This window comes from Moschus berezovskii, chromosome 2, assembly GCF_049115385.1.
Source record: "Moschus berezovskii isolate FMDL1 chromosome 2, NW_MosBer_1.0, whole genome shotgun sequence".
In the NCBI taxonomy this organism is placed as follows: Eukaryota; Metazoa; Chordata; class Mammalia; order Artiodactyla; family Moschidae; genus Moschus; species Moschus berezovskii.
In genome coordinates this window covers 32,028,559-32,052,890 of record NC_142461.1, presented here as the reverse complement: position 1 = coordinate 32,052,890, position 24,332 = coordinate 32,028,559, and the positions used below count along the sequence as shown (strand labels likewise).

The 24,332-nt window shown below is 47.9% G+C and overlaps 1 protein-coding gene across 1 annotated transcript in view; it reads right to left on the bottom strand.

The window, feature by feature from the left end:
- Positions 1-3,883: 3,883 nt before the first annotated feature.
- Positions 3,884-24,332, bottom strand: part of MARCHF4 (membrane associated ring-CH-type finger 4) — a 116,609-nt gene continuing 96,160 nt past the window's right edge. Inside the window, exons 3-4 of the mRNA XM_055398089.2 lie at positions 21,933-22,125; positions 3,884-4,251 (exon numbers count right to left, since the gene is read on the bottom strand). Coding sequence (XP_055254064.2) covers positions 3,884-4,251; positions 21,933-22,125 — 561 coding nt within the window. The remainder of the gene's footprint in view (positions 4,252-21,932; positions 22,126-24,332) is intronic.

Below are 24,332 nucleotides of genomic sequence, written 5' to 3'. Positions count from 1 at the left end.
TACAATCAAAGCCAGATCATCTGGGATGGAGTCCTGGCTGGTAATGACCAGCTAGTGACTTAACCTCTTTGCCTCAGTGCCCACAGACGTAAAATGAAGATGATAATGGTACCTGCTTCATCGGATGTTGGAATACTAATTGCATTGATACACGTAAGAGCTTCCCTGGTGGCTCAGTTGGTAATGAATCTGCCTGCAATGCACAAGACCTGGGTTTGATCCCTGGGTCAGGAAGATCCCCTAAAGAAGGAAATGGCAATCCACTCCAGTATTCTTGCCTGGAGAATTCCATGGATGGAGGAGCTTGGTGGGCTGCAGTCCATGGGATCACAAAGCATCAGCTGGGGACTGGCACATAGCAAGAGTTCTAGATGTTAGCTGGTATCTGGTCCCACACACGAGAGGTGATGTACAGGTGAATTCTCTGGACTACTTCTCACTGCTATGCATGGGAGAAATTACAGGAAATAAAGGCCTTTGCTGGTGGTGTGAAGAATGATTTGCACATTTGGAAAAGGACAGTGGTCTCAGATTGGCAGGGTGCACTTCTACGTTGATCACCACAATGCATGTAAAATATAAAAACCCAGTTCATGCATTTTTGTTCCCAAAAGCTCCATTCCCCAAGGCACTGGGAATTTACCATCCCCTTGGGTAAAGCGGTCAGGCATTATCCCTGTCTATTCTATAACTGACCTTGAGAGCCAGAGCATAAATTGAAAGAAGTGGAGGCATGTCTCCTGTGTGTTGGAAGGTCCTCCCATCCAGTAGTCTTATTCACTCAAAAACATTCATTGATGGACTTCTCTGGTGGTCCAGTGGCTAAGACTCTGAGCTCCCAATGCAGGGGGCTCTGGTTCTATTCCATGTCAGGGAATTAAATCCCATATGCGGTACTAAGAGTTTGCATGCCATAATTAAAGAATCTGCATACAACAAAGATTGAAGATCCTGAGTGCTGAAACTAAGACTTGATGCAGCCAAATAAATAAAAAATTTTAAAAAGCATTTATTGAGCACCTATTGTATGCCAGGCACTGCCATAAACTTGTAGGTCCTGGATATATAGTGCTAAATGAGACAGATGTTGTCTTTGATCTCCTGGTGCTTCTATCGCCAAGATTCAACAAACTCAGCATCCTATTAGAACTTCTCATTAAACACCTCTTCTTCCAAACAGCATATCCGAATGATGAGCCTATATGACCACAAGATTCTGAAGTGCCCCACAAATCAGTGAATCACCAAAGAAAGATAACATAACGGCCACTATAGTTTTGATGATGTGCATACTTTGCTGTATTCTGATACTTTTTTGAAATTAGATCATGCATGTCTGGACACATCTGTATTTTTCACAAATATTTAATTAAACTGAATGTCCCGTTCCTAGAATACATGAAAAAACAGACACCTCCACTTTACAAAAATTACTTGTATGGTTTTGTTGGTTTTCACTTGCGTGTCTTCTTTGTATGAGTCCTTTGGTGTCTCATTAATCATACGTCTTTCCTAACCCTCTGGACTGTGAGCTTCATCAGGAGAGGAAACTTCCTAAATCTGTGTCCATCCCACTGATGACATTTCCTAACTGACTGCCCCAGCCCCGTCGGGAGGAGGACCAGATCAAGTTAGAGGGAAGGAAGGTCTTCTCTGGGCCTAGTGATATGTCTGAGCCTTCTCTCAGGGTCCTGCCCTGGGAGCCGTTTTCTGATGTTCAAAGAAAACTGTCAGAAAATTGTTTGATTCCACTTATACGAGGTACCGAAAAGAGTCAAATTCATAGAGTCGGAAAATGCATTGGTAGATCCCAGGGGTTGGGGGTGGGGAGGGGTGCGGAGGGAGAATGGGGTGTTTGAGTTTAGGAAGGTGGAAAATTCGGGAGATGGATGACAGTGAGAATTTCACAACAATGTGAATGTACTTACTGCTAGTACTAAGTACTTAGTACTAAGTGCTTAGTACAGTTCAATATGGTTAAAACAGTATGCTTTATATTATTTGACTTTTACAACAATAAAAACCTTTAAAAACAAATAGAAAGGAAAACTGTCAAGAGAAGGAGGCCCTAACACGGCCCTCACCTGTGATTCTCTCAGCTTCTCTCAATGACCTGATGGAGTGAAAACTCCAAATCTCCTCCCAGCACTATCTCTGCTTCCAGGAGTCATAGGCAGAAAGCTGGGGAGTTGGTCCTCTGTGACTTTTTTACCTGCTAGGAAGCCCAGAAGAGGCCGGGAGTCCCAGGGCTTCCCGTAGGTTCACACACACACACACACACACACACACTTGCCCCACCCCATCTGTACCCATGAAGGTGAAACAGTTCATTATGGGGGGGAAGATTCTAGGGGTGAAGCAGACACAAGGAGAGGGAAAGCATCACAGAGGGGGACAGGACAGAGAAAGGAAAAACCGATGGAGAAGGACACTAGTGGTAGGGAAAGAAATTTTATTTTCAAGCTTTAAGAGAATAATACAAACAACAGAGAGTTTTAAAAAACCCTAAAAACTAGTTTAAAAAAGTACTTGACAGTGTCCCTTTAATACCCACGGATGATGCGGCCATTGTGCAATGACAAGGAGAAACTGCAGGTGACCACCCTGTGGCCTTCCCTGGCAGGGTCCCAGAACCAGCAGGTGGGCTCAAGGGACAGTGCTCCCTGCAAGGGTCCCTTGGCCCTCCTTGTTGCCCGGGAGGGACCAGGGAGCATGCAGCACTGAGGGACTAGTCGAACTGCCCCTGGGAATGGGCCCCAACAGCAAGGAATACCGAGATGGGTCTCCACTCCACTCCTTGGGGACACATCTGGCCAGCTTCCTTCTGTTCACTGCAGCAGCTCTCCTGGGAGACCCTGGGAAGGATGTGCCCTGCCGTGGGGTGCCCTGGGGTCTCAGGATGTACCAAACCAGGAGGGGCAGTGACATGGCCAGGGTGGGGTTGCATGGTTGGGAAAATCACTCCTGGATTGACAGTTTGAAGGCTGAAGCCACAGCAGCAGGACTGTGCTTGAACTGCCCATGGGAAATCTGTACTTTAGTTGTGTGTGTCTGTGTGTGTGTGTATTTCCTGTAAACATCTTTGAGCCAAATCACCATAAAATAAAGTAACAAGGGCACAAAAAAAACCCAACTCCAAACCTAAACCCTCTTTGAGCCCATCTGAAATTCGGAGTTCCAGTTTGGAAGGTTTGGAGGGAGCAAGAAACCCCCCTCCCTCTGGCCATTCAGACCAGCATCTCCCTCCTTGCGCCATCGTCCCCCCAGGCCCTTGAGTCAGGAATCCTGCCCACCCAGGGGAGCCCAGGGGTTCACAAACACCACGTATCTCCTCCCTGCCAGCCCACACCCATCCCTCTCCCACCCACCTCAACGGCCCCTGGAACACAGCCCAAGAGGAAAGTAAAGCAAGCTCAGGGGTGAAACAGGGCAGGCCGCAAGTGCTTTTGTTCCCACACGTGTGCCTGTGGGCACCACCAGCCAAAACACAAAGCTTCTCCCCCTCCCCCAGCCGCCACTTTGCCGGGGGTTCTGCAGGGCACGGGGGCGGGACACAGGTGGCTGCATTGTTTCGTTGGACTCAGTCCTGTATTGCACTTCGTTGGTGAGTTTGTCTTGGTTTCCCTCCCTCTTGTTGGAGAATGGAATCAACTCGCTGAAAATCACCCGCTCACAGCACCAGCCTCCCTCCAGCTCCGACCCTGCCCCAGGGCCCTCCAGGCCCACCGCCCTCTGCCCGCCCCCTGGCCCCTGGGTGCCTCTCCACACCTGCTCCCCAGACGGCGGTGGCATCGCGCCGGGGCAAGCCCTTCCCGGCCCATCCTCTTCTCGCTCTCCCTCCCTTGCACGTGTGTGGTCACAGCTCCCTCGCGGGTCTCTCAGCTCACACCGTCGTGACCCTCATGACCAGCTCTCGGCTGCCGCCCTGCGGGGTCCGCTGTTCATGAGGTCGCAAGTGACTCAAGATGTGCAGGATGGTGTAAGCACAGTGGTGATCGGACAGGGGGCCTGAGGGGTGGCTGGCCGCCCGGGCAGGGCCTTCCTCGGGGGCAGGGGTGCCCGCAGCCTCCTCTTCTGAGGAGGGGGCATTGGCCTGGGTGGACGAGGAGGTCCGGGGGTTGGTCCTGCCTCCTGTCTTTTGCTCCTCCAGGTCTTTTGCCTTGTCATAGTTCAGCACTTTCCACTGCTGGTTGACAGCCTGCCACCGTTTGAAGATGCGGTACACAGAGGGTCCCTCGTGGATGATGAGGCCTGGGCAGCAGGGAGAATAAACGAACAGAGGTGGGTAAGAGACAGCGAGTCACTGCTGGGAGGAGCCGGCCTCCCTCTGTTTGTAAGTGGGTAGAGGTGTTGGAGGGCTTCACTCATAGCTCAGCTGGTAAAGAATCCGTCTGCAATGCAGGAGACCCCGGTTCAATTTCTGGGTTGGGAAGTTCCCCTGGAGAAGGGATAGGCTACCCTCTCCAGTATTCTTGGGCTTCCCTGGTGGCTCAGACAGTATAAAGAATCTGCCCACAATGCAGGAGACCTAGGTTGGATCCCTTTTTTGGGAAAATCCCCTGGAGGAGAGCATGGCAACCCACTCCAGTATTCTTGCCTGGAGAATCCCCATGGACAGAGGAGCCTGGCAGGCTCTAGTCCATGAGGTCGCAGAGAGTAGGACACAACTGAGCAACTAAGCACAGAGGTGTTGGGTGAGCTGAATTATATTGGTTTGACTTGTTCTTTTCAAACCTGCCTCTCAGCTGTGGGCTGCATGGTAACCATCCCTACATTTTTAGGCTCACTAGTCTTTGGAAGCAGGTGGAAGGCGGTCACACTGAGTGCATGACACAGCTGGGCACATCCACATGGTCCTTGGCCCCACCCCTCCTAATTTTTGCCGTGACAAAATCCAAATTCATTGTCCATTGAGGCATAGTATTAATACAAACAGCTTTCCCTCCTGCGATCATGTGTCCGTGGCACCCAGCACTTAGCAGATGTTCAACAAATCCTGTGCCTTCAAAGGTACCATGAAAGATACCCTGTAGTAATTCCATACCTGCTGAATGTCCAAAATTCCACTGGCTCACTTTTGGCAATTTAACAGATAGCCCAATGCTACTGAAATACACAGGCTTCCCTGGTGGCTCAGCAGTAAAGAACCCACCTGCCAATGCAGGAGACCCGGGTTCAATACCTGTGCCAGGAAGATCCCCTGGAGAAGGGAATGGCAACCCACTCCTGTATTCTCGCCTGGAGAATTCCATAGTCAGAGGAGCCTCGTGAGCTATAGTCCATGGGATTGCAAGAGTCTTAACATGACTTAGCGACTAAACAACAACAATTGAAATACACACATAGCTGAGAGAGAGAACTCTGGCCAGGGGCAGTGTAGAGTCAGAAAAGAGCTGCATGAAGCAACCAGGAAACTAAACACAAATGTGTGCCTGCTATCTGCTAAGCGCTAGGATAACAGTGAGCAGGGCAGGCAGAGTCCTGCCCTCAGAGAGCTGGCATTCCAGCAGATAGAAACACAGTAGATACGAAAACAAACCAGCAAGACTATTTCAGGCTCTGACGGATATGGAGAAAAACCACACAGGCTTTGGCAGCAGAGTCTGTTTCCCCAGCAAGTAGGACAGGAAAGAAAGTAGGACATAATTATGGAGTATGCAAAGGGAATGGTTATCACAGGGAATGGTTGGCGCAGGGAGTCTACACCAGGAAGGACAGAAGTAAGAACATGCAAGGGACAAGGAACATGAAAACTGAAAAGTAGAAAATGATAGGGTCAGTGTCAAGAGGTCTCTATGAATGTGAGTCGGTGAACTCTAAGGATAGGGGTGATGATCAGAGAGTGGGGTTTTCAGATTTTGAAGGGAAGTGGTTCTTGGTAATGATAAACTCTATGGAGTGATCACTTGAGCAGGGCTGAGGTGACCTGGAGGAGAAGGTCTTATGGAATAAGATAAGGAAGGATGAGGAAGCCAAGGAGTTGGGTAGATTAACTGCATCAGCCATCCTCAATGCTCTCGGACCAAATGCCCTCTCTGTATAACAAATATACACCTATATATATATATGTTTATATAGTTTCTCTCCATATAAAATATGGGGTGCTGAGTCTTTGTTGCAGCACGTGGCTCTTCATTGCAGTGTGCAGGCTTTCTCTAGTTGCGGCACTCGGGGTCTTCCCCTGTTGTGGCGCACAGGCTTCTCCAGTTGTAGCTTGAGGGCTTAGTTACCCCTCGGCATGGGGGATCTTTGTTTCCTGGCCACAGATCGAACCCACATCTCCCACACTAGAAGGCAAATTCTTAACTACTGGACCACCAAGGAAGTCCCTATAAAAATATACTTTAATATCTCCTTTTCTGTTCTGAAATGAAACTTATATAAGGTAGCTAAGCCATACGGTTCCTTTTTTAAATTAACATAATGCCCTAACAGACTATGTGAAGGAAAACAAAGGGCAAATCATTTATAACAAGATAGTACAAATTTCAATATAAATGCTGGGGCATGACCACTTTAGAAAACAAACCAAAAACCTCATACATTTTCAAAATGCCCCCAGGGACCGGTAACACCTCTTTTGAGAACCACTGATCTCCAGAGATGCCAAGGACAGGACAGATGGGAGGGAGTGTGGGAGCCAGGTGCAGGGGGGCGTGAGGAGTGAGTGAGTCACAGCCCCCAGCAGCATCAAGACGGGGAAAGAACTCTGGTATCTGATGACATTCGCTTCAGAGGGGCTGGAGCTTCTGAAAGGAGAATGAAGAGGCAGTCTGGAGGTGGTAACGGTGAGCAGGGAGGACACCACCCCACCTCTGGGCCCCCAGGATACACTGTACGAGAGACCCAGCAGCCACTGCTTGAGACAGCCATGCAAGAAACAATGTCCTCAGGAGACGGCTATATTACAGAATTAAAGGATGAGGAAGGGACCACCTGGAGGAGAGGTTGCCAGTGGTGCACCATGAGGTCCAGAGGGCATGTGGAAGAGCTGGGAAGATGGGGATAAGCGAAACAGGAAAGGGATGGTTGTACATATGGTGAAGGTGGTCAGGGAGGCCAGCCCCACGCTGAGCGAGATGACCTGGAAGACGGCACAGCGGGATTCAGTTGGAGTGCTGTATATTGAGGGGTGCCAATCCTTTGGCCACCTGATGCCAAGAGCTGACTCATTGGAAAAGACCCTCATGCTGGGAAAGATTGGGGGCAGGAGAAGAAGGAGGCGGTAGAGGATGATATGGTTGGCTGGTTTCACTGACCCAATGGACATTGAGTGTGAGCAAACTCCAGGAGATAGGGAAGGACAGGGAAGTCTGGGATGTTCCACTCCATGGGGTTGCAAAGAATTGGACACAACTGAGTGACTGAACATTGACAAATCAAGAGGCAACTGGTCCGGCCCCTGCAGGGAAGAGCTGACTCATAGGAGTAAACAGCAGTGAGTCACTCCAGCAACTCCATGTCAAGCAAAGTGACTGGATGGGAACATCTCAAAGCCTCTTCAACCTCTAACACGCTGTGATTCTAGGAGACATGACAGCCACCCACTGCTACTCTTTCCTCTAGGAAGGACTCCAATAGAGCCTGAAAATGTAATTTGTGCAACAGGTCTTCAAAGGTTCATAAAAGGAGATAGTTACCCTGTAGGCCAGTTGTTTCTAATCCTCTGGATCATGGACCCCTTTGAGAATCTGATGAAAGCTAGGATCAAATTCTGGGGGAAAAAACACCAGACACATGGACTGTCTGTATGATTTTAGGAAGTTCATAAATTTCCTTTGGACCACCAGTGGATCCCTTGATCTCCTGGCTGGTTCTAGACAAGGAGACTTCCTCTCTGCCCAGTTTCCCACCCTCTCCCAGAGTGCTAACTCTCATCACTTCCTTCAATCTTGTGAATACACGCTGTGTACCCTTGGCAGTGCAGTGTTCATGGGTTCGTTCACTCCACAAGTCTTGTTTGAACATTGCCGTGCTCTTTCCGCTAGATTGTAAGCCCCTCAAGGACAGGGGTCAGATATGGTTGAGGCTTGGGCAGCTGATACGGTATTGAGAGCTTCATGAAGCCTTGAAGGACATGGGGCCTCTGGGAGGGGAAATTGGGACTTTTTTTTAAAGCCCCAAACTCATTCTTTCCAACAAGAGTCTCTCTCCTTGATTCTTAATTAGCTTCTTGATCAGACAGTTTTACCCTGATTGAAGAGGGTGGCTTAAATTTTGGGTCTGAATGCTACCTCCTAATTATCTAACTGTCTAGTGTTCAGGAAGTAATTAAACCATTTTAATGGCTAGGTGGCTGAAGGGAAGGAAGGTGCACCTGTTTTTGTAGCTAATGCTTATTTGGCAATAGCTGGAAAAGCACAAACTACCTCATTCACATCCACTCCCTAGCGCGCTTGCTCTCTCTCTCTGCTTCCTGCTCGACAAATTACTTATTGATTCCCTGAGCAGCAGAGTTTTTTTTTTTTTTTAATGAGGGAAAGTGGGTGGGGCTCATCCTATAGGGACAGGTGAAGTGGGCAAAGCTGAACATACGAGAGAGAAAGAAGATGAACGGGGAAATGGATGGAGGGAAAGAGAGACTAAAATTAGAATAGGAGGGAAGAAGGCTATTGGTGAATGGAAGCAGAGAAGTAGTAGAAAAACAAAATGGAAAATTCGAATGCATGGCAATATCAGAAACTCAATATGTTTGGTTTTTCTTTCTTTAACAAAACAGGCATTTGAATCAGTTCTAATGAGGTGGATGAAACTGGAGCCTATTACACAGAGTGAAGTAAGCCAGAAAGAAAAACACCAATACAGTATACTGACTCATATATATGGAATTTAGAAAGATGCAAATGATAACCCTGTATGCGAGACAGCAAAAGAGACACAGGTGTACAGAACAGTCTTTTGGACTCTGTGGGAGAGGGTGAGGGTGGCATGATTTGGGAGAATGGCATTGAAACATGTATATTATCATATGTGAAACAAATCACTAGTCCAGGTTCAACGCATGATACAGGATGCTCGGGGCTGGTGCATGGGGATGACCCAGAGGGAGGATAAGGGGAGGAGGGAGGTGGGAGGGGGTTTCAGGAAGGGGAACTCATGTACACCCGGGGCAGATTCATGTCAATGTATGGCAAAACCAACCAATATAATATTGTAAAATAATTAGCCTCCAATAAAAAAAAACAGAAATGTATTGTCTCATAGTTCTGAAGGCTTGAAGTCCAAAGTAAAGGTGCTTAGCAGGCCTCTGAAATCTGCAGGGGTGAATACGTTTGTTCTTTTTTTACATTGTTGGAGTGTAGTGGCTCTACAGTGTTGCCTTAGTTTCTGCAGAACAGCAAAGTGAGTCAGGTTGTACGTTTACAGCTGTCTCATCTTCTTCAGACTTCCTTCCCATTTAGGTCACCACAGAGCACTGAGGTGAGTTCCCTGTGCTATATAGGAGGTACTCATTAGTTATCTATTTCATACATAGTATCAGTAGTGTGTAGATGTCAATCTCCCGATTCATCCCACCCCCTTCCCGCCTTGGTATCCATATGCTTGTTCTCTATGTCTGTGTGTCTGTTTCTGCTTTGCAAATAAGATCCTCTATAACATTTTTCTAGATCCCACATAAAAACGTTAATATACAATATTTTTCTCTTTCTGACTTACTTCACTCTGTATGACAGGTCCATTCATGTCTCTGCAAATGTGTTTTGACTGAGTCCCTTTCTGGGGTTTTCATTTAATTTGTCTAGTAACCACCTAACAAAGTCCCCAACCCTGGGCTGTTCTCCATAGATACAGTTCTAGAAGAATTTCTGCCTTCATCTTTCTAACGTCTCTCTGTCCTTCAGGGATCCTCTTCTTGGAAGCTCTGTAGGATGTCAGAACCTTTTGTTTGATGCCATCTCTCTCCCCCAGCCTCCAGGTGAAATGGGCCTTTGCTCAGCCCACGAGGATGGGATGGAACGTGGACATGTGAGTAGGATGTCCTGCCTGTGTGGTTCCCTTGCCCTAACTCACAGTGCTATCAGGAAGTTCTCCCTGACCTAGAATCATGTGATGAATTTTGGCCCTGGATTCTCGCTATGTCCACAGCAGTGAGATACAGCTTAATTCTGCTTAGTATTATTTCCTGAGTACCGACTGTGTGCTTCTGTGAGCAAGCACTACTGCTTACTTCTGTGAGCAACGCCCAAAAATCAGGTTCCCATGATGTACAGAATTAACAGGCTAAGGCCAGCTGAGAAGTACGTAGAGAAGAGCTCTGGCCCCTTCAGGGACACCAATTCCTCTTGCCACCCTCAGCTCTTCTCTTGCTAGTATCCTAGTTTAAGTGGCATAAAGGTTGCAGACAACTTTACAATGGTATGGTGCGTGCGTGCTCAGTCGTGTCTGACTCTTTGAAACCCCATGAACTGTAGCTCACCAGGCTCCTCTATCTATGGGCTTTCCCAAGATTGGAGGAGTGCGTTGCCATTGTCTTCTACAGGGGATCTCCCTGACCCAGGGATCTAACCTGCATCTCCTACATGGGTAGGTGGACTATTTACCACTGCACCTCCTGGGAAGCCCCCAGATCAGGGAGCTTATGAACACAGATTCCTGGGCACTACCCTCAGGTGATGCTGATGTTTTAGATGTGGGCCACCCTTGAGCAGCACTGCTTAGCATGGTCTTTATCCTGGCATACTGCGTCATGGAAGCCTTTGAATTATGATCAAACAAAGAACCAAAAGCAATTTAAAAAACACTCAATTTCCAGATGTGACAGACACAGAAGCTAAGGCAATTGAAGAAATGGATACTTCCTCTCCTAGACCCAGAAGTGTTTGGGTCCCACAATTTAGAGTCAACTCATGGATGAACGTGCATTGAATATTAAGAGTGCGTGCCACTTACTAGCCTTGTCTCTTGATCTAAGTTAATTCCTCTTTCTGAGCCCCAGTTTTCTCATCAGGAATTGGGGCTGCTATCCCCTTCCTAATAGGGTTGTTATGAGACTGAATGAGCTGATGAATCCTTTGCTCTGATGCCTGCACTGTGCCAGGTACACATTTACACTCGATACCACATGATTTTGATTGTTTGAGGGAAATTGCAGAACAGAAAAAGTCCACTCTTATCTCCTCCCTCATCCTCCTACTCCTTCATTGCCAACCCCATTTCCAGCCACAAGCACCTGTTCTGTCTCTTAACTGTCCTTCCCAACCCTTGGTCTGAGTCATTGTTTATAGATGAATAACACGCTAGACCTGAAAGGAGCTCTGTAAACCAGCTGATTCTTCACGTGTCCCAAATATCCTTGCCCTGGTATAACTGAGAGGTCCATTTCTGGAAGTGTTTGTGAAGCTATGCCCTAAGAGACTGTAGACTTCTTTCGTGAGTTTTTGGGTGGCTTAGCACTCTTCTCTTTGAACAAATATTAAAAGGAGCACATATCTCCACCACTCCGGGTGACGATGGTGGAGGTCAGGTGATGACGGTGATGGTGCTGAGAGTCAATATTTATTGAATGCTTAGTAGGTCCTATCATTAAAAGGGCTTTGCAAATGGGGTCAACTTATCACACAAACCCAGTGAAGAAGGTGATGTTATCTCTGCTTCACAAAACAGGAAGCTGAGCTCAGAGAGCCCTTTGCACTCAGGTGGAGCCAGGTGCCTGGCACTGAATGTGAGCATGAGTCAAGTCAAGATTTAAGAAATGGGTACAGAAGGGAAAAGTGTGTGTTTGTGTGTTTATGCGTGTTTGCCTTACCATGCTCTCTTGTATTTTCTATCAGCCAGAGATAAAAGATTCAAAAGCCTAGAGAACTGTGGAGCCACAAGATGGAAGGGTCTTGGGTCCCTGAATCACTGTGTGGAGGAGAAACCCGCACCCCGCCCCTGCCACCCACAACTCACAGGAACTACTGTTGGAACACTGAATTTGGAAGCTTACTTTTCTATTTGCTGGAGTTACAATACCTTTGGGGCATGTTAGGGGCTACAGAGAAAGGCAGTTGTGGCTCGACGGCACATTTCATATGGTTCCCAAAATATATTCGCTGGCTTGAGCATCCACGTTATTTACCAGATTGAGACTATTTCTAGTCAAAACCCATCATCAACGAACAGACTTGCCACTTCTGATTGTGTTCTAAAAATTGTGCTGCAGGCACTGAAGGCAGTTCCTAATAGGCGTTCCTAAAATATTTTGAGCCCTGTCAGCACAACTGGAATAACTGAACTGCCTCCCAAGGGGTCTCCTTTGAGGGGGACAGTGCTCGCTTGGTGTGTCTGCTTCTAAATCACAGTCTTCATCCTCTGCACATCCAGCAGCTCAGGTGTGGAGAAAGGTGGCCAGAGAGCCCTTTGCACTCAGGTGAAGCCAGGTGCCTGGCACTGAATGTGAGCATGAGTCAAGTCAAGATTGAAGAAATGGGGGCACAGGAAGTGGGGGCGGGGTGAAAGGGAGGTGCTTAAGGAAGAAGGTGAAGAGTTAATCCAAGCCAACAAGCACCTCCTGTATGGCGCGTGGAACTCTGCTCAGTGTCATGCGGCAGTCTGAATGGGAGGGGAGTTTGGGGGAGAATGCTTAGTTGCTCATTCGTGTCCAACTCTTTGTGACTCCATGCACTGTAGCCCACCAGGCCCCTCTGTCCATGGAATTCTCCAAGAAAGAATACTGGAGTGGATAGCCATTCCCTCCTCCAGCGGCTCTTCCCGACCCAGGGATGGAAACCGAGTCTCCTGCGTTGTCTCCTGCATTGTCTCCTGTTGAGCCACCTGGGAAGCTCTTGAGGGAGAATGGATCCATGTATATGTATGGCTGAGTCTCTTTGCTGTTCACTTGAAACTATCACAACATTGTTTGTTAATTGGCTATTCAGTTCAGTTCAGTCTGCTATACCCCAATACAAAACAAAAAGTTTTTGTTTTTTTTTTAAGTTAATCCAGAAAGCTGGATAAGCCACATAGAGGTAACAGATAATGGTCTGCACATTGTCTGGCCCATGTATGTGGCGGATTCTATTGGTTGTTTGGCTTGGCCCAACAATACGGGAATCCCCAAGGTCACAACTGACAATCTCTGAGAGTCTTCATGACCTCTCACAGTGGAAGGGATTCCAAAATCCTGGATTGCCAGACCTAAAAGAACCTTGTAGGTTATCAGGTTCAACCCTCTCATTTTATAGATGAATCAGCTGAGTTGTAGAGGGAGGAAGTAACTTGTCCCAGGTCACAGAGGTAGCTGGTAGCTAATCTGGTCACCAGATCTAGGTCTTCTAGTCTCTTCTGCTGCACCAGCCTGTCCCTTCCATATTTTCAGGGAATTAAGAGGTTGAACGGGGCTTCCTAGTAGCTCAGCTGGTAAAGAATCCACCTGTAATGCAGTAGACCCCAGTTCAATTCCTGGATTAGGAAGTTCCCCTGGAGAACGGATAGGCTACCCACTCCAGTATTCTTGGGCTTCTCTGGTAGCTCAGCTGGTAAGGAATCTGCCTGCAATGTTAGAGACCTGGGTTCGATCCCTGGGTTGGGAAGATCCCTTGGAGAAGGGAACGCTACCCACTCCAGTATTCTTAGCTGAAGAATCTCTGTGGACAGAGGAGCCTGGCGAGCTACAGTCCATGGGGAAGCAAAGAGTCAGAGATGACTGAGCGATTAAGCGCAAGAGGTTGGACAGGTGGGGTCATTCCTACCCAGAAGGAAGGTGGAAAGGAAGGAATCTTTGTGGCATATATGTGCTTTTTATGTTAATGTGAATTAAAATTAAGTTTGAAAAACAATACTTCCACAGCGCTGCTGTCCCCACCCCGCTGCGTGCTTGCTATAAACTGGAATTTGAACTTCTTCATCTCAGAAGGCAAGAACCAGGTACCTCTAAATCAGAGGAAAATTACTCACTGGACTGCACACAGAGAAGTTTTAACAGCAACAACAAAAGAGAAATATTTTCTATAATTCCATCCATTACCCTAGCCCACTGATTTGGAGCAATTTCAGAATCTCCCTTGCTTTCCTTCCCCTGACCCGCTTCCACTCACAAGAGAAAAACAAACATGAGGAGGACGCGGGCCTCATTTTTGCAGAGTTGACTTCTTGGTGGCCAATCTCTTGGGTCTGTGGAGTGAAAAAAAAATGTTTTTGGTGCCAGGGACCTTAATTAATTTGCTCTTGTTAAATCCTAATAACTTGACCCACTGGAGCAGAGAACGTCCCATTTGTTTCCTGGGAGGCTCTGTCAGCTTCTCCGCCGGGGAAGACAGCGTCATTAGAGATGATGGAAGGGGGGCAGGTGGGACGAGGACGTTCGATGTAATCAGATCTTCTCATTCAGGGGACGCAGGTGAGGGAGCCAAAACCTTCCAGAAGACGCACTGCTCCAAATAACGGCAGATTCTCAATTATGGGAGGACTCCAGGCTGTGGCAAACCTTTAACCATTTTGGCAAACCTTTATCTAGCACCCACCATGAGAGTAATCTACCCTGACCTGGTCACTGATACGTATAATGCCTGCTCTTTACATGTGCCATCTTATTCAGTCCTCTCGACAACTCTTTGAAGATGGTATTATTATCCCATCTCACAAGGGAGAAAACAAAGGCAGAGAGGTTATGCAAATCACTTAGGGTCCCATTTAGTAAGAAAGTGGGCAACGTGCAGCCCCCAACCATTATGTAGCACCACTCCTACCATTCTGGAGACCCAGACTGTGAGGTTTGTGGCTCAGCCCCTCCTGCTATTTTCTTATCTTCTGTCTCCTTCCATCCCTGTAGGTGTTTAATGTTCCCTAGGTCTCCGTTCTTAGTCACCTACTCCCTGAACAGTCCTCCTAAGTTACCTATTCAAAATTCACAGCTTCAAACAAACACCTCTTACTGTTGCCTTCCAAATCTGTCTTCCACTGCCTGCTTTCCTTCCCATCTCATCTCCCCATCAGTTACCAGGAGTTGTCAGAAAAGGTTCAGTGCCCTCAATGTCTTCTTCTATATCACAGGAGGGGACCACCTGTGCACTAAAAAAAAAGCTTTCCACTCTTTCTAGCCCAGCAAAGAGACACCTTCCTGACCCTTCATTCTCCTCTTTGCAGCCCATAATATCTTCCATGTGTCTGGCATCTCTTCTACTGCCAACTCATGACTTAGAAACTGCCTCTTGCCTCTCTGCCTGGATTTTAGATTTAGGGTGGTCCTTTCTTTTTGTGCTGCCTTTGTTGAAGACAAACCTTTTAGTTCCTCTTTGTTTTACCCACTGCCCTCCCATTCTCATGCTCAAAGAATGATGCCTGGTCCCCACTCAAGTGAGCCATCCCGGGGTTCCCACCAGTCTGAAGGAGTTCAGACTGCCCTATCAAGTCCACATCCTGTGTACTTCTCAAGGTCACCCCACACACTTCTTCCCCACTGTCGCTGTTTTGCATCTCTTTACTTCTTTCTCTATTATAAGCATTTTCCAGCTGGCTTCTCCCAACGTCTAGTCTGTCCAGCTCTATGATCCACCCTCCCGACAGCTGCTAGAGCTCTCTCTTTAAAACACACGTCTGATCATACTTCTCTGTATAAAATTTTTAAAATGCCTCCCCTCACCAACAGGGATGTCTGAGCAGCTTTGTGCATGATTCATCAGCTGTGAGATTTGCTTCTTGCCAACCTCCCCATCCCCATGACCTACCTCCCTATCCTGGCTCTTTGCGCCGAGCCATACAAAGCTGCTCCATGCTTTCTAAGCACACCTTGTTCACCCATGTCTCTGTCTCTACCTCACTCTGCCTGGAAAGTTCTTCTCCGCTGTTCTGGACAAATTTTGACATATCTTTCCAAAACTAGCCCAAGGATAGGATTCCTTCCTTTAGAAACCCTTCTTCTTTTTTTTTTATTAAACTTTTTATTTTGTATTGGGACATAGCCAATGAACAATGCTGTGATAGTTTCAGATGGACAGCAAAGGGATTCAGCCATACATATTCATGTATCCATTCCCGCCAAGCTCCCCTCCCATCCAGGCTGCCACATAAATTTGAGCAGAGTTCCATATGCTACATGGTTTAGGTGCCTGTTGGTTGTGGGCTCACTCACTAAGTTGTGTCCGACTCTGTGATCCCATGAACTGTAGCCCACCTACCTGGCTCTTCTGTCCATGGGATATCCCAGGCAAGAATACTGGAGTGGGTTGCCATTTCCTTCTCCACCTTGTTGGTTATCCATTTTAAATACAGCGGTCTTGAATTACCTCCAAAGAAGAGTTAATTGCTCTCTGCTCTGTTCTCCCTTTCTCTGTGTCTTGTAAAAGCTCCTGTTCTGTTGTAATTTATTTGTAGACTGTGAGCTCCTCAAGGGCAGGGACCGGGACTCATCCACATCTCTGTTAAAGCTCCCTAGTTTCACGAACGAAATTAGGCAGCTAACAAATGCTACCGAATGAATGGATCTGACTGCCCGGAGCTTACTCTGATTCAGTCATTTTCTGGCTCACCCTGTGTCCCAGCCTCAATAATTAGCTTGTCTGCCTTCCCAGTGACACGTACAGTCCTTGAGAGTGGATGACGCTCTCATTGGGAGTGCTCTCTCAATAACTGTTTTTTAGCCTTGGAGCATGTGGGATCTTAGTTCCCCAACCGGGGATCGAACCCATGCCCTCTTTAGTGGAAGCTCAGAGTCTTTACTATCTGAGCCACCAGGGAAGCCCAGGAAGCTCAGAGTCTTACCACTGGGCCACCAGGGAAGTCCCCAATAAATACTTCTGAATGAAGGAATGGATTCTCTAATTTCATGTTAACCAGTGGATTTAGCTCCTCGTATTCCAAGGACCTTTCACAAGAGTGTCACAGGGAAACAAACCACCCAAATTTCACCTCAACTTCTCAAACCTCCCTCTCAGTTGATGTCAGAATAGCACCGATCAAAAGGGAGGTACAACAATGCTTAATTTCCAAATCCCTGAATACAGGACAGGAGCAGCTGGGGCTCACTGAAGTTCTTACTGCCACCAGCCATTAACTCTATGAATCAAGATATTACTGGACCAATTTTCCCTCAACCTGCCTCCCCATCCAAGCTCTGCATTTGCAGTTTCACAGAGCAATCAGAGATGAAATAGGCAGTAGAAAGTGCTCAGGTATTGAAGCCAGAGGGTCATGGTCCAATCCCCAGCTCTACCATTTGCTTAGTTATGTGACCTGGAGCCCAGCTGCTTTAAGCCTACCCTCACCTGTTCAATATGGATAATTCTTCCCTTGATTATCTTCTAGGGTTGTTGGCCCCTTTCTCATTTCCTCTCTGTTGCAGGGGTTTGGTGGATTGTTCTGTCTACAGCAAGTTACATCTGGCTTTTACTGTGGCAGAGACTGGTCTCAGGACTTCGAACTCTAAGCCAAGAGATGCTTAATTTGTAGAGGCAGCCTGTGTTCCAGAATGTACAACCTTCTGATATGACCAAGTCCAGAGTCACTGTCCACAGCCTTGAGCCCATGCTGCATTAAATAGAGAACCCAGACCTTCCTGGCAACCATTCCAGGCAAAATCCTTTAGTGAGAACCAGAGGCCATTGCCCGAGAGCCATCACTTTCACTGATTCACCTGGAGGTCAGCCAGGTGGCCACAGCCATGGATGGGGCTGATGCGGCTTCACGAGCAGCAAGCCGACCACGTCTCAGACTTTGCATCCTCTTAGCTTCGTGGCAGAGAACACCCCCTGAGCTGGTGTTAACACAGTGAATTTCTCATGTGTCCCTCCCACTCTCATCAACTTTTCCTTAGCACACCACTCTGATAGAAAAGTTATTTTTAAGGATGAATTAAACCTATACATTACGTTTACTCAAATTTTTACTATCTGAGACCATTCAACAGTCTAGAGGAATAGACCAAGGTGTCTGAAAAGTAGAGAAAGTTCAAGGAATTATTTTAACAAGTGTCTTATCTCTTTCTTAGGCTAAGGCTTAGTTGCTAAGTTGTGTCTGACTCTTGCGATCCCATGGACTGTAGCCTGCCAGGCTCCTCTGTCCATGGAATTTTCCAGGCAAGAATACTGGAATGAGTGCCCAATTCCTTCTCCAGGGGGAGCTTCCCAACACAGGAATCGAACCCATGTCTACTGCCCTACAGGCAGATTTTTTACCCACTGAGCTACCACGGAATACCATATTCTAATTTCTTTCTTACTCCACCTGTTAAGCTAACACAGAGCTACACTCATTTTCCCTTCCCCAAGGATAAAGAGGAGTGTGATGGCACACTCTCCTTCTGTAAGAACAGACCGTGTTGGCATTCTGGTTTGTCTCTCCTGGGAATCTGATGAAAGTGCAGTATCAGCTGGGTTGTAACATGTCCTAAGTTGGAGGTGACCCCTGAGTGGTGAATGCTTTACTATGAATACTGCTGGGAGGCTGTAGCATTGGGCTTTCTTAGTCCGTTGACTCTTGTGAATATGTCTGAATTCTGTGGGGACCCTGAAAACTGGGCCAAGAGGGATACGCTGGTGTGGATCTCATCTCCTTGTTCACCTGGGGGCTGAGAGACTGGTCCTGAACTACAACAGATGAGAACTCACCTCAGCAGTAAGCTGCACCTGCCTGAGGAGCCTGCGCTTCCTGTCCATAGTCCTCTAAGTGAATGTGGTGCCAAACAGGTTCCCTGGTCGTTCCATGAGTCTGAATGTCTAGCTGAGCTTGAACATAAAGAGATGCCACCCAATTATCCCTTCCAGAGAGCCCTGAAAAAGCTATTTTTACATCTACTTGTGCAGTGCTGTGTGTTTCTCCTCAACTGGCCAGAACACAGCAGAAAAATGACTGTTACTTATATTTCATCCTTAAAGCCATCATCCTTACTATTGGTCATCATCACCATCACCAAAATCATCATCATCACAACCACCACAAGAATCTGTGCACTCCAGCTCCTGCCTGTCACCTCCCTCTTTCTTATGTAGAGCACATTTTGCACACGTGTGCTCAACTGCTTCAGTTGTGTCTGACTCTTTGTGACGCCATGGACTGTAGCCCTCCGGGCTCCTCTGTCCGTGGGATTCTCTAGGCAAGAATACTGGAGTAGGTTGCCGTTTCCTTCTCCAGGGGACTTCCTGACCCAGGGATCAAACTCAGGTCTCCTACATTACAGGTGGATTCTTTACCACTGAGCCACCAGGGAAGCCCAGAGCACATATTATTCCCTTTTTAAATTTTTACAGGTGAGACAGTCTAACTATAAATGTGTGTGACCACTTTTGGATGGCACTAAAAGAGATGAGGGTCCCTATGCATTCCCCTTCCATCTAATAACAGTTTCCAAGCAGTCACCGGCTGTCAGACAGGATGATTGGATAGCTCATGGTGGGGCTGTGCCCTGGGAAGGATGTTTTCCTGAAGGCTTGGAAGGAAGGAAAACAATGTGGAAGCTCCCAGCATTTGACTCACTCTGCTTTTCCCACAATAGGAGTGACTGAGGGTCACATGTATACAAAGTGGGCTGGGGCGGGGAGCAGGCAGGCAGATAGAGAGCCAAGGAAGAGACAGAAAAGGAGATGTCCCGGAGCCCTACTCAGAGGAGACACCATGAGGCGGAGCGACCAGAGCACCAGGCAGGCCAGAGTGGGGGTGCTGGGGGGCTCAGAGCCACGGGGTGCAGCCTGCCATGGGGGACCCCTGTACACAGGCCCATGTGCCCTGGAAGTCTCAGGAGGCGTCTGTAGGTTTCCCAGGGCTGCTGCAGGAGTCCTGCTCTCTGATGCAAGAGGACAATAGAAAGAGCCCCGGATGGCCAGTTGGGAGACCTTGCTTCTAGTCCCAGCTGAGCAATCGTGAGCTGATCACTTCCCTTCCGTGGGTCCCCTGTTCTCTCGACTTCCAAGGGAGTTGATTGGTCCCATGACCAAGTCTCTTCTATGTCCAGTTCTCCCAGTTTTCAAATCTCTGGAGCCCTGATTAGGAGATGACATTTATGCTCCTCTCTCTCACTCATGCCAGCCTCCAGGGCAGGAGCTTATTGGTGACATCATTGGCCCATAGCCTGTGGGCAGAAGGGCCAGGGTGGCAGTACTGAGCGGAAGCTCTGAGAAGCTCTGTGAGTTTCACTCATCCTCTTGTGCTCTTGCACTTGGTGGGAAGACTATAACCCAGCAGTTTCTGCCCCTTTAGCCTGGGCCCCATCATAAGGAGACACACAGGCCTGAGTCCAACACAATCTCAGAAGCTAAGTCCAGCCAAGCCTAGCAGAACCAAATCATCTCGTGGACCCATGAATGGGGCATAAATGCTTGCTGTGAGGCAGTGCAATTTCGGAGCTGTTTGTTACTGCAGCCAAAGCTGACTAATACACCATGTGACAGGAAAATGTGTCTCATAGACGCACACTCCAGGGACCCATCAAAGGCCTGCCTGAAGGAGAATGAAGGGCAGCTGGAAGGGCCCTACAGGAAGGCTTCCACTGCTTCCCCCTTCTTGCCAGAACCACACACCTCCATATGGAGACGCACCTGGTTTTTGGCATCAACAACTCATGCCTCAGCAGGGGTAAGAAGGGAGTCTGGTGGGAGAGGAAACTAAATTAGAATGCCTCAATGTCAAATCTCTCCCATTCACAGTCCTCTCACTTCTATAGACCTCCAAGCCTGGGCAGTCTGTTTCTTTCACTGACTAGGTGCTGTAATTAAAAGGCTCTTGAACTTGGGAGTTGACGTCCTGGTTTAGCCAGCATGGAGAGGCAGCAAGATGCTTAGACAGATTTACAATTTCTAGCATCACTAGCCTCTGGCTGCTATAATCTGTATGCAAGCCTCTGTGATCCCTCATATTAAAGGACCCCAAAGAAAATGAACACCCTCTCAGCCCAGTTCTAGCTGATAGATGTTTCCTTGCCAAACAGAACAGTGTAGCCTATTTGATAGAAACACAAACTAAGGCCCAGAGAGGCCCACTGTGGAGCTCTGGTGCTGTCGGCACTATGGCCTAGCGGGTAACCTGAGGGGGTATGACCAGAGCTTAAGCGTGCTTCCTTCACTCGGAGAAAACCAGGGCCATGCCCCACCTCCTCAGTCATTTGGATGAAGACTCCGGAGTTGACAGCCACAGTCATCTGCTGGGAAAAACAAAAACCCTCCACCAGCCAGCCTAATATAATGGAAGGGGAGGGAACATACATTTGGGAATGGTGTAAGGGAACAAGCAGGAACTTACAGTGGTGGGGTTCTAACCTTCTTCTAAAACACCAAAAGTTTTAAAGCAAAACCTTACCTGGGAACAGACACATGTAAGCCGAGGAAAGTACAGAAACTAGGGGTGAAGCAGGAGTGAAGATTCAGAGCCCGTCTGAACAGCGCCTCATTCCCCGCTCCTTACAGCGGCTCTTGAAGTAGTGCGTGGAACCCTGAACTACATACACTTCGAAAACCACTAGATTAGAGAAATCTTGGGTATTAATAGGCTTAAAGAAAGCTGAAAAAAGGGGGAGCAAGGTATCATCATGACTGTTTCTGGGCATTTTGCTGTGAAGAGAATAGAATTAAATGTATAGGCCTCCTTTGTCCTGACACAACGGATAAGAGGCCTTCCACAACTTGCCTAAGGCAGGTAGACTGACCAACTGACCTTTCTCGAATATTCTTAGAGGCTAACCTCCTCATTTTCATCTTCAACTGGGCAGGACAGAGTCACCGGGAAAGACTGAGGTCTCCTATCTTTGTTCTGCCTCCTCCTCCTCCCTACACACCCCTCAAATCTAAGCCATGGCCCCTCTTGAGCTCACAAGTCTCAAGCCTGGTGCCACCTCTGCTTTGACCTTTCCGACCTTCAAGAGGGAGGGACCCTGGGGGATGTGTCTAATTCACCAGCACATGGCTCCCCACTTCCTGTAGAGACAAGCTTCCAGATTCACCTAGGCACACCACGTCCACGAATCCACACATCCCGGAGACCCACCTAGGCACACCACATCCATGAATCCACACATCCCAGAGACCCACCTATGCACACCACGTCCATGAATCCATACATCCCATAGCAGATCTGGAAGAGGAGGTCTTGGCGCTGCCACTTTGCTGAGGGGCTGAAGGTCGACCAGATGAGCCAAGAGATGCTGGCGATGAGGAAGAGGGAACCCAGGATGGCAGCTGCAATCTGAACCTTCTCGATGACTGTCAGGGAGATGGCCTGCCACTGCACGGAAGAGAACGGCGGGTCAGTGGTGGCCTGCCTGCCCTCACCCCGTTTCCAGCCCATCCCCATCCCCTCCTGCTGCTGCCCCAGCCTCTCACCACTGGATTTACACCGGGGCTTACCAACGTGTGATACGATGGCTCTTTTTGAGAGTTTCTGGAGTATTAACTTTGTGTTTTTGATATGGAAGAAATCTATACCACACCAAATGATCAGAAGTCATTTCTGGGTGGGCAAGGCTGAGAAGGAAAGTCCTTGTGGTTGATCATGATGCAGACAGAAAACTGGGAAGGAGAAAGTGGAAATGCAGAGTGTAGGTGGTGTTCCAGGTCCCCAGAATATTCTTTTCTGAGCAACACATTATTTTCTCACTAATAGGTGCTAAGAGGGCACAGGCCTTTTCTTTTCTTTTTTTTTGTATGCTTGTTTTCTACAACACCTGGCGTGTCATTTAATATACATGCTGCTGCCGCTGCTGCTGCTGCTGCTAAGTCACTTCAGTCGTGTCCGACTCTGTGCGACCCCATAGACGGCAGCCCACCAGGCTCCCCCGTACCTGGGATTCTCCAGGCAAGAACACTGGAGTGGGTTGCCATGTCCTTCTCCAATGCATGAAAGTGAAAACTGAAAGTGAAGTCACTCAGCTGTGTCCAACTGTTAGCGACGCCATGGACTGCAGCCTACCAGGCTCCTCCTTCCATGGAATTTTCCAGGCAAGAGTACTGGAGTGGGGTGCCATTGCCTTCTCCAATATACATGGTAGAGATTACCAATTCAGCAGACAAAGAGAGGCCACAGGATGTCAGGAAGAGAGAAGAAAAACAGTATAATTTACTGACTGCATACGAACACTGAAATTTCCGTGTGTGTTTTTTTTTTTTTAACAGAAAAGCACTATGCTAATAGCTGTGTTGATAGATGGATTGAAGGCTAGAGTGTGGGTGGGTTTCCACTCTGAAATTCTATGAGTCTATGACTGATCCAGGTATCATAGGCCTAGATGAACCATGAGTTGGATTTTAGTTTGGGATTTATTCATGTTCTTGCTCAGCAAATATGTACTGGGTGTTCTGTGTATGTACCCTGCTAGGTGCTGAATATAAAGCAGTAAGCAAAAACATGCAGACTTCTGCCTTCATGGGGCTTCACATTTAGAGAACACAGACAGACATATGATTATTTACAATGGCAATCCACCATGACATGTAAGAGCCTATGATAGCGATGTCACTTCCTAGAGGAAGCAATGAGTTGAGTGGGAGTTTACTAGACAAAGAGAAGAGGCATATGTGTCCAGCAGGGAGAAGAGCATGCGCAAAGGCCTTGTGACAGAAGAAAGCAGGGTAAGTACGAAAACCTGGAAGACCAGAGAGGGTGGAGCGGAGAGCAGGGAGTGGGGTAAGACAACTGGAAAAGGAAGAAGGAATACCACACGGGAACCTAAAGAATATGCAAAGACTTTCTAAAACTGTTTTGTAAGAATAAACATGATATTCTTGACCAGTTTGCAGCAGGGAAACGAGAGGATCAGGTTTGGGAAGGTGGCATGTGTGCATGCTCAGTTGTGTCTGACTCTTTGCCACCCTATGGACTGTAGCCCACCAGGCTCCTCTGTGCATGGGATTTCCCAGGCAAGAATACTGGAGTGGGTTTCCATTTCCTTCTCTAGGGGATCTTCACAACCCAGGGATCAAACCCGCATCTCCTGCATTTGAAGGGAGATTCTTTACCACTGTGCTACCTGGGAAGCCCTTCGGAAGGTGGAAGGAAGGACTATCTCCTGATTGTAGCAGTTTGTGTAATGCCCTGCAGAGAGCCCCTAGTAGGCATTTCAGAAGGCAAGTCAGAACTCCCCAGAAAAGGTGGACAACCTTCCTTCTCCCAATAGCGAGCCCTCCCTGCACGTTATACGGCCTAGATGGAAGCACTGATGATTCTGGCTCCAGCTGGGACTGACCAGTGGCCCCTAAGGAACTGTAACTATTGGAAAGCATTTGCTTGCTCATCTAGATGTAGGACATCAGCCTTTACACGTAATTATACAGATCGCATCCCATTACAGGTAACTGGGCCTTTACATTTTCCACTGCTCTTTCCACCCTGCCTAGGGTTACACATAACAGGAATTTTCCAGAAGATGGCCTAATCCCACAGACTCCTCTAATAGAAGGCAAATGCTTTTTTCAGAGCCAGCCTCCCTGTCTGTG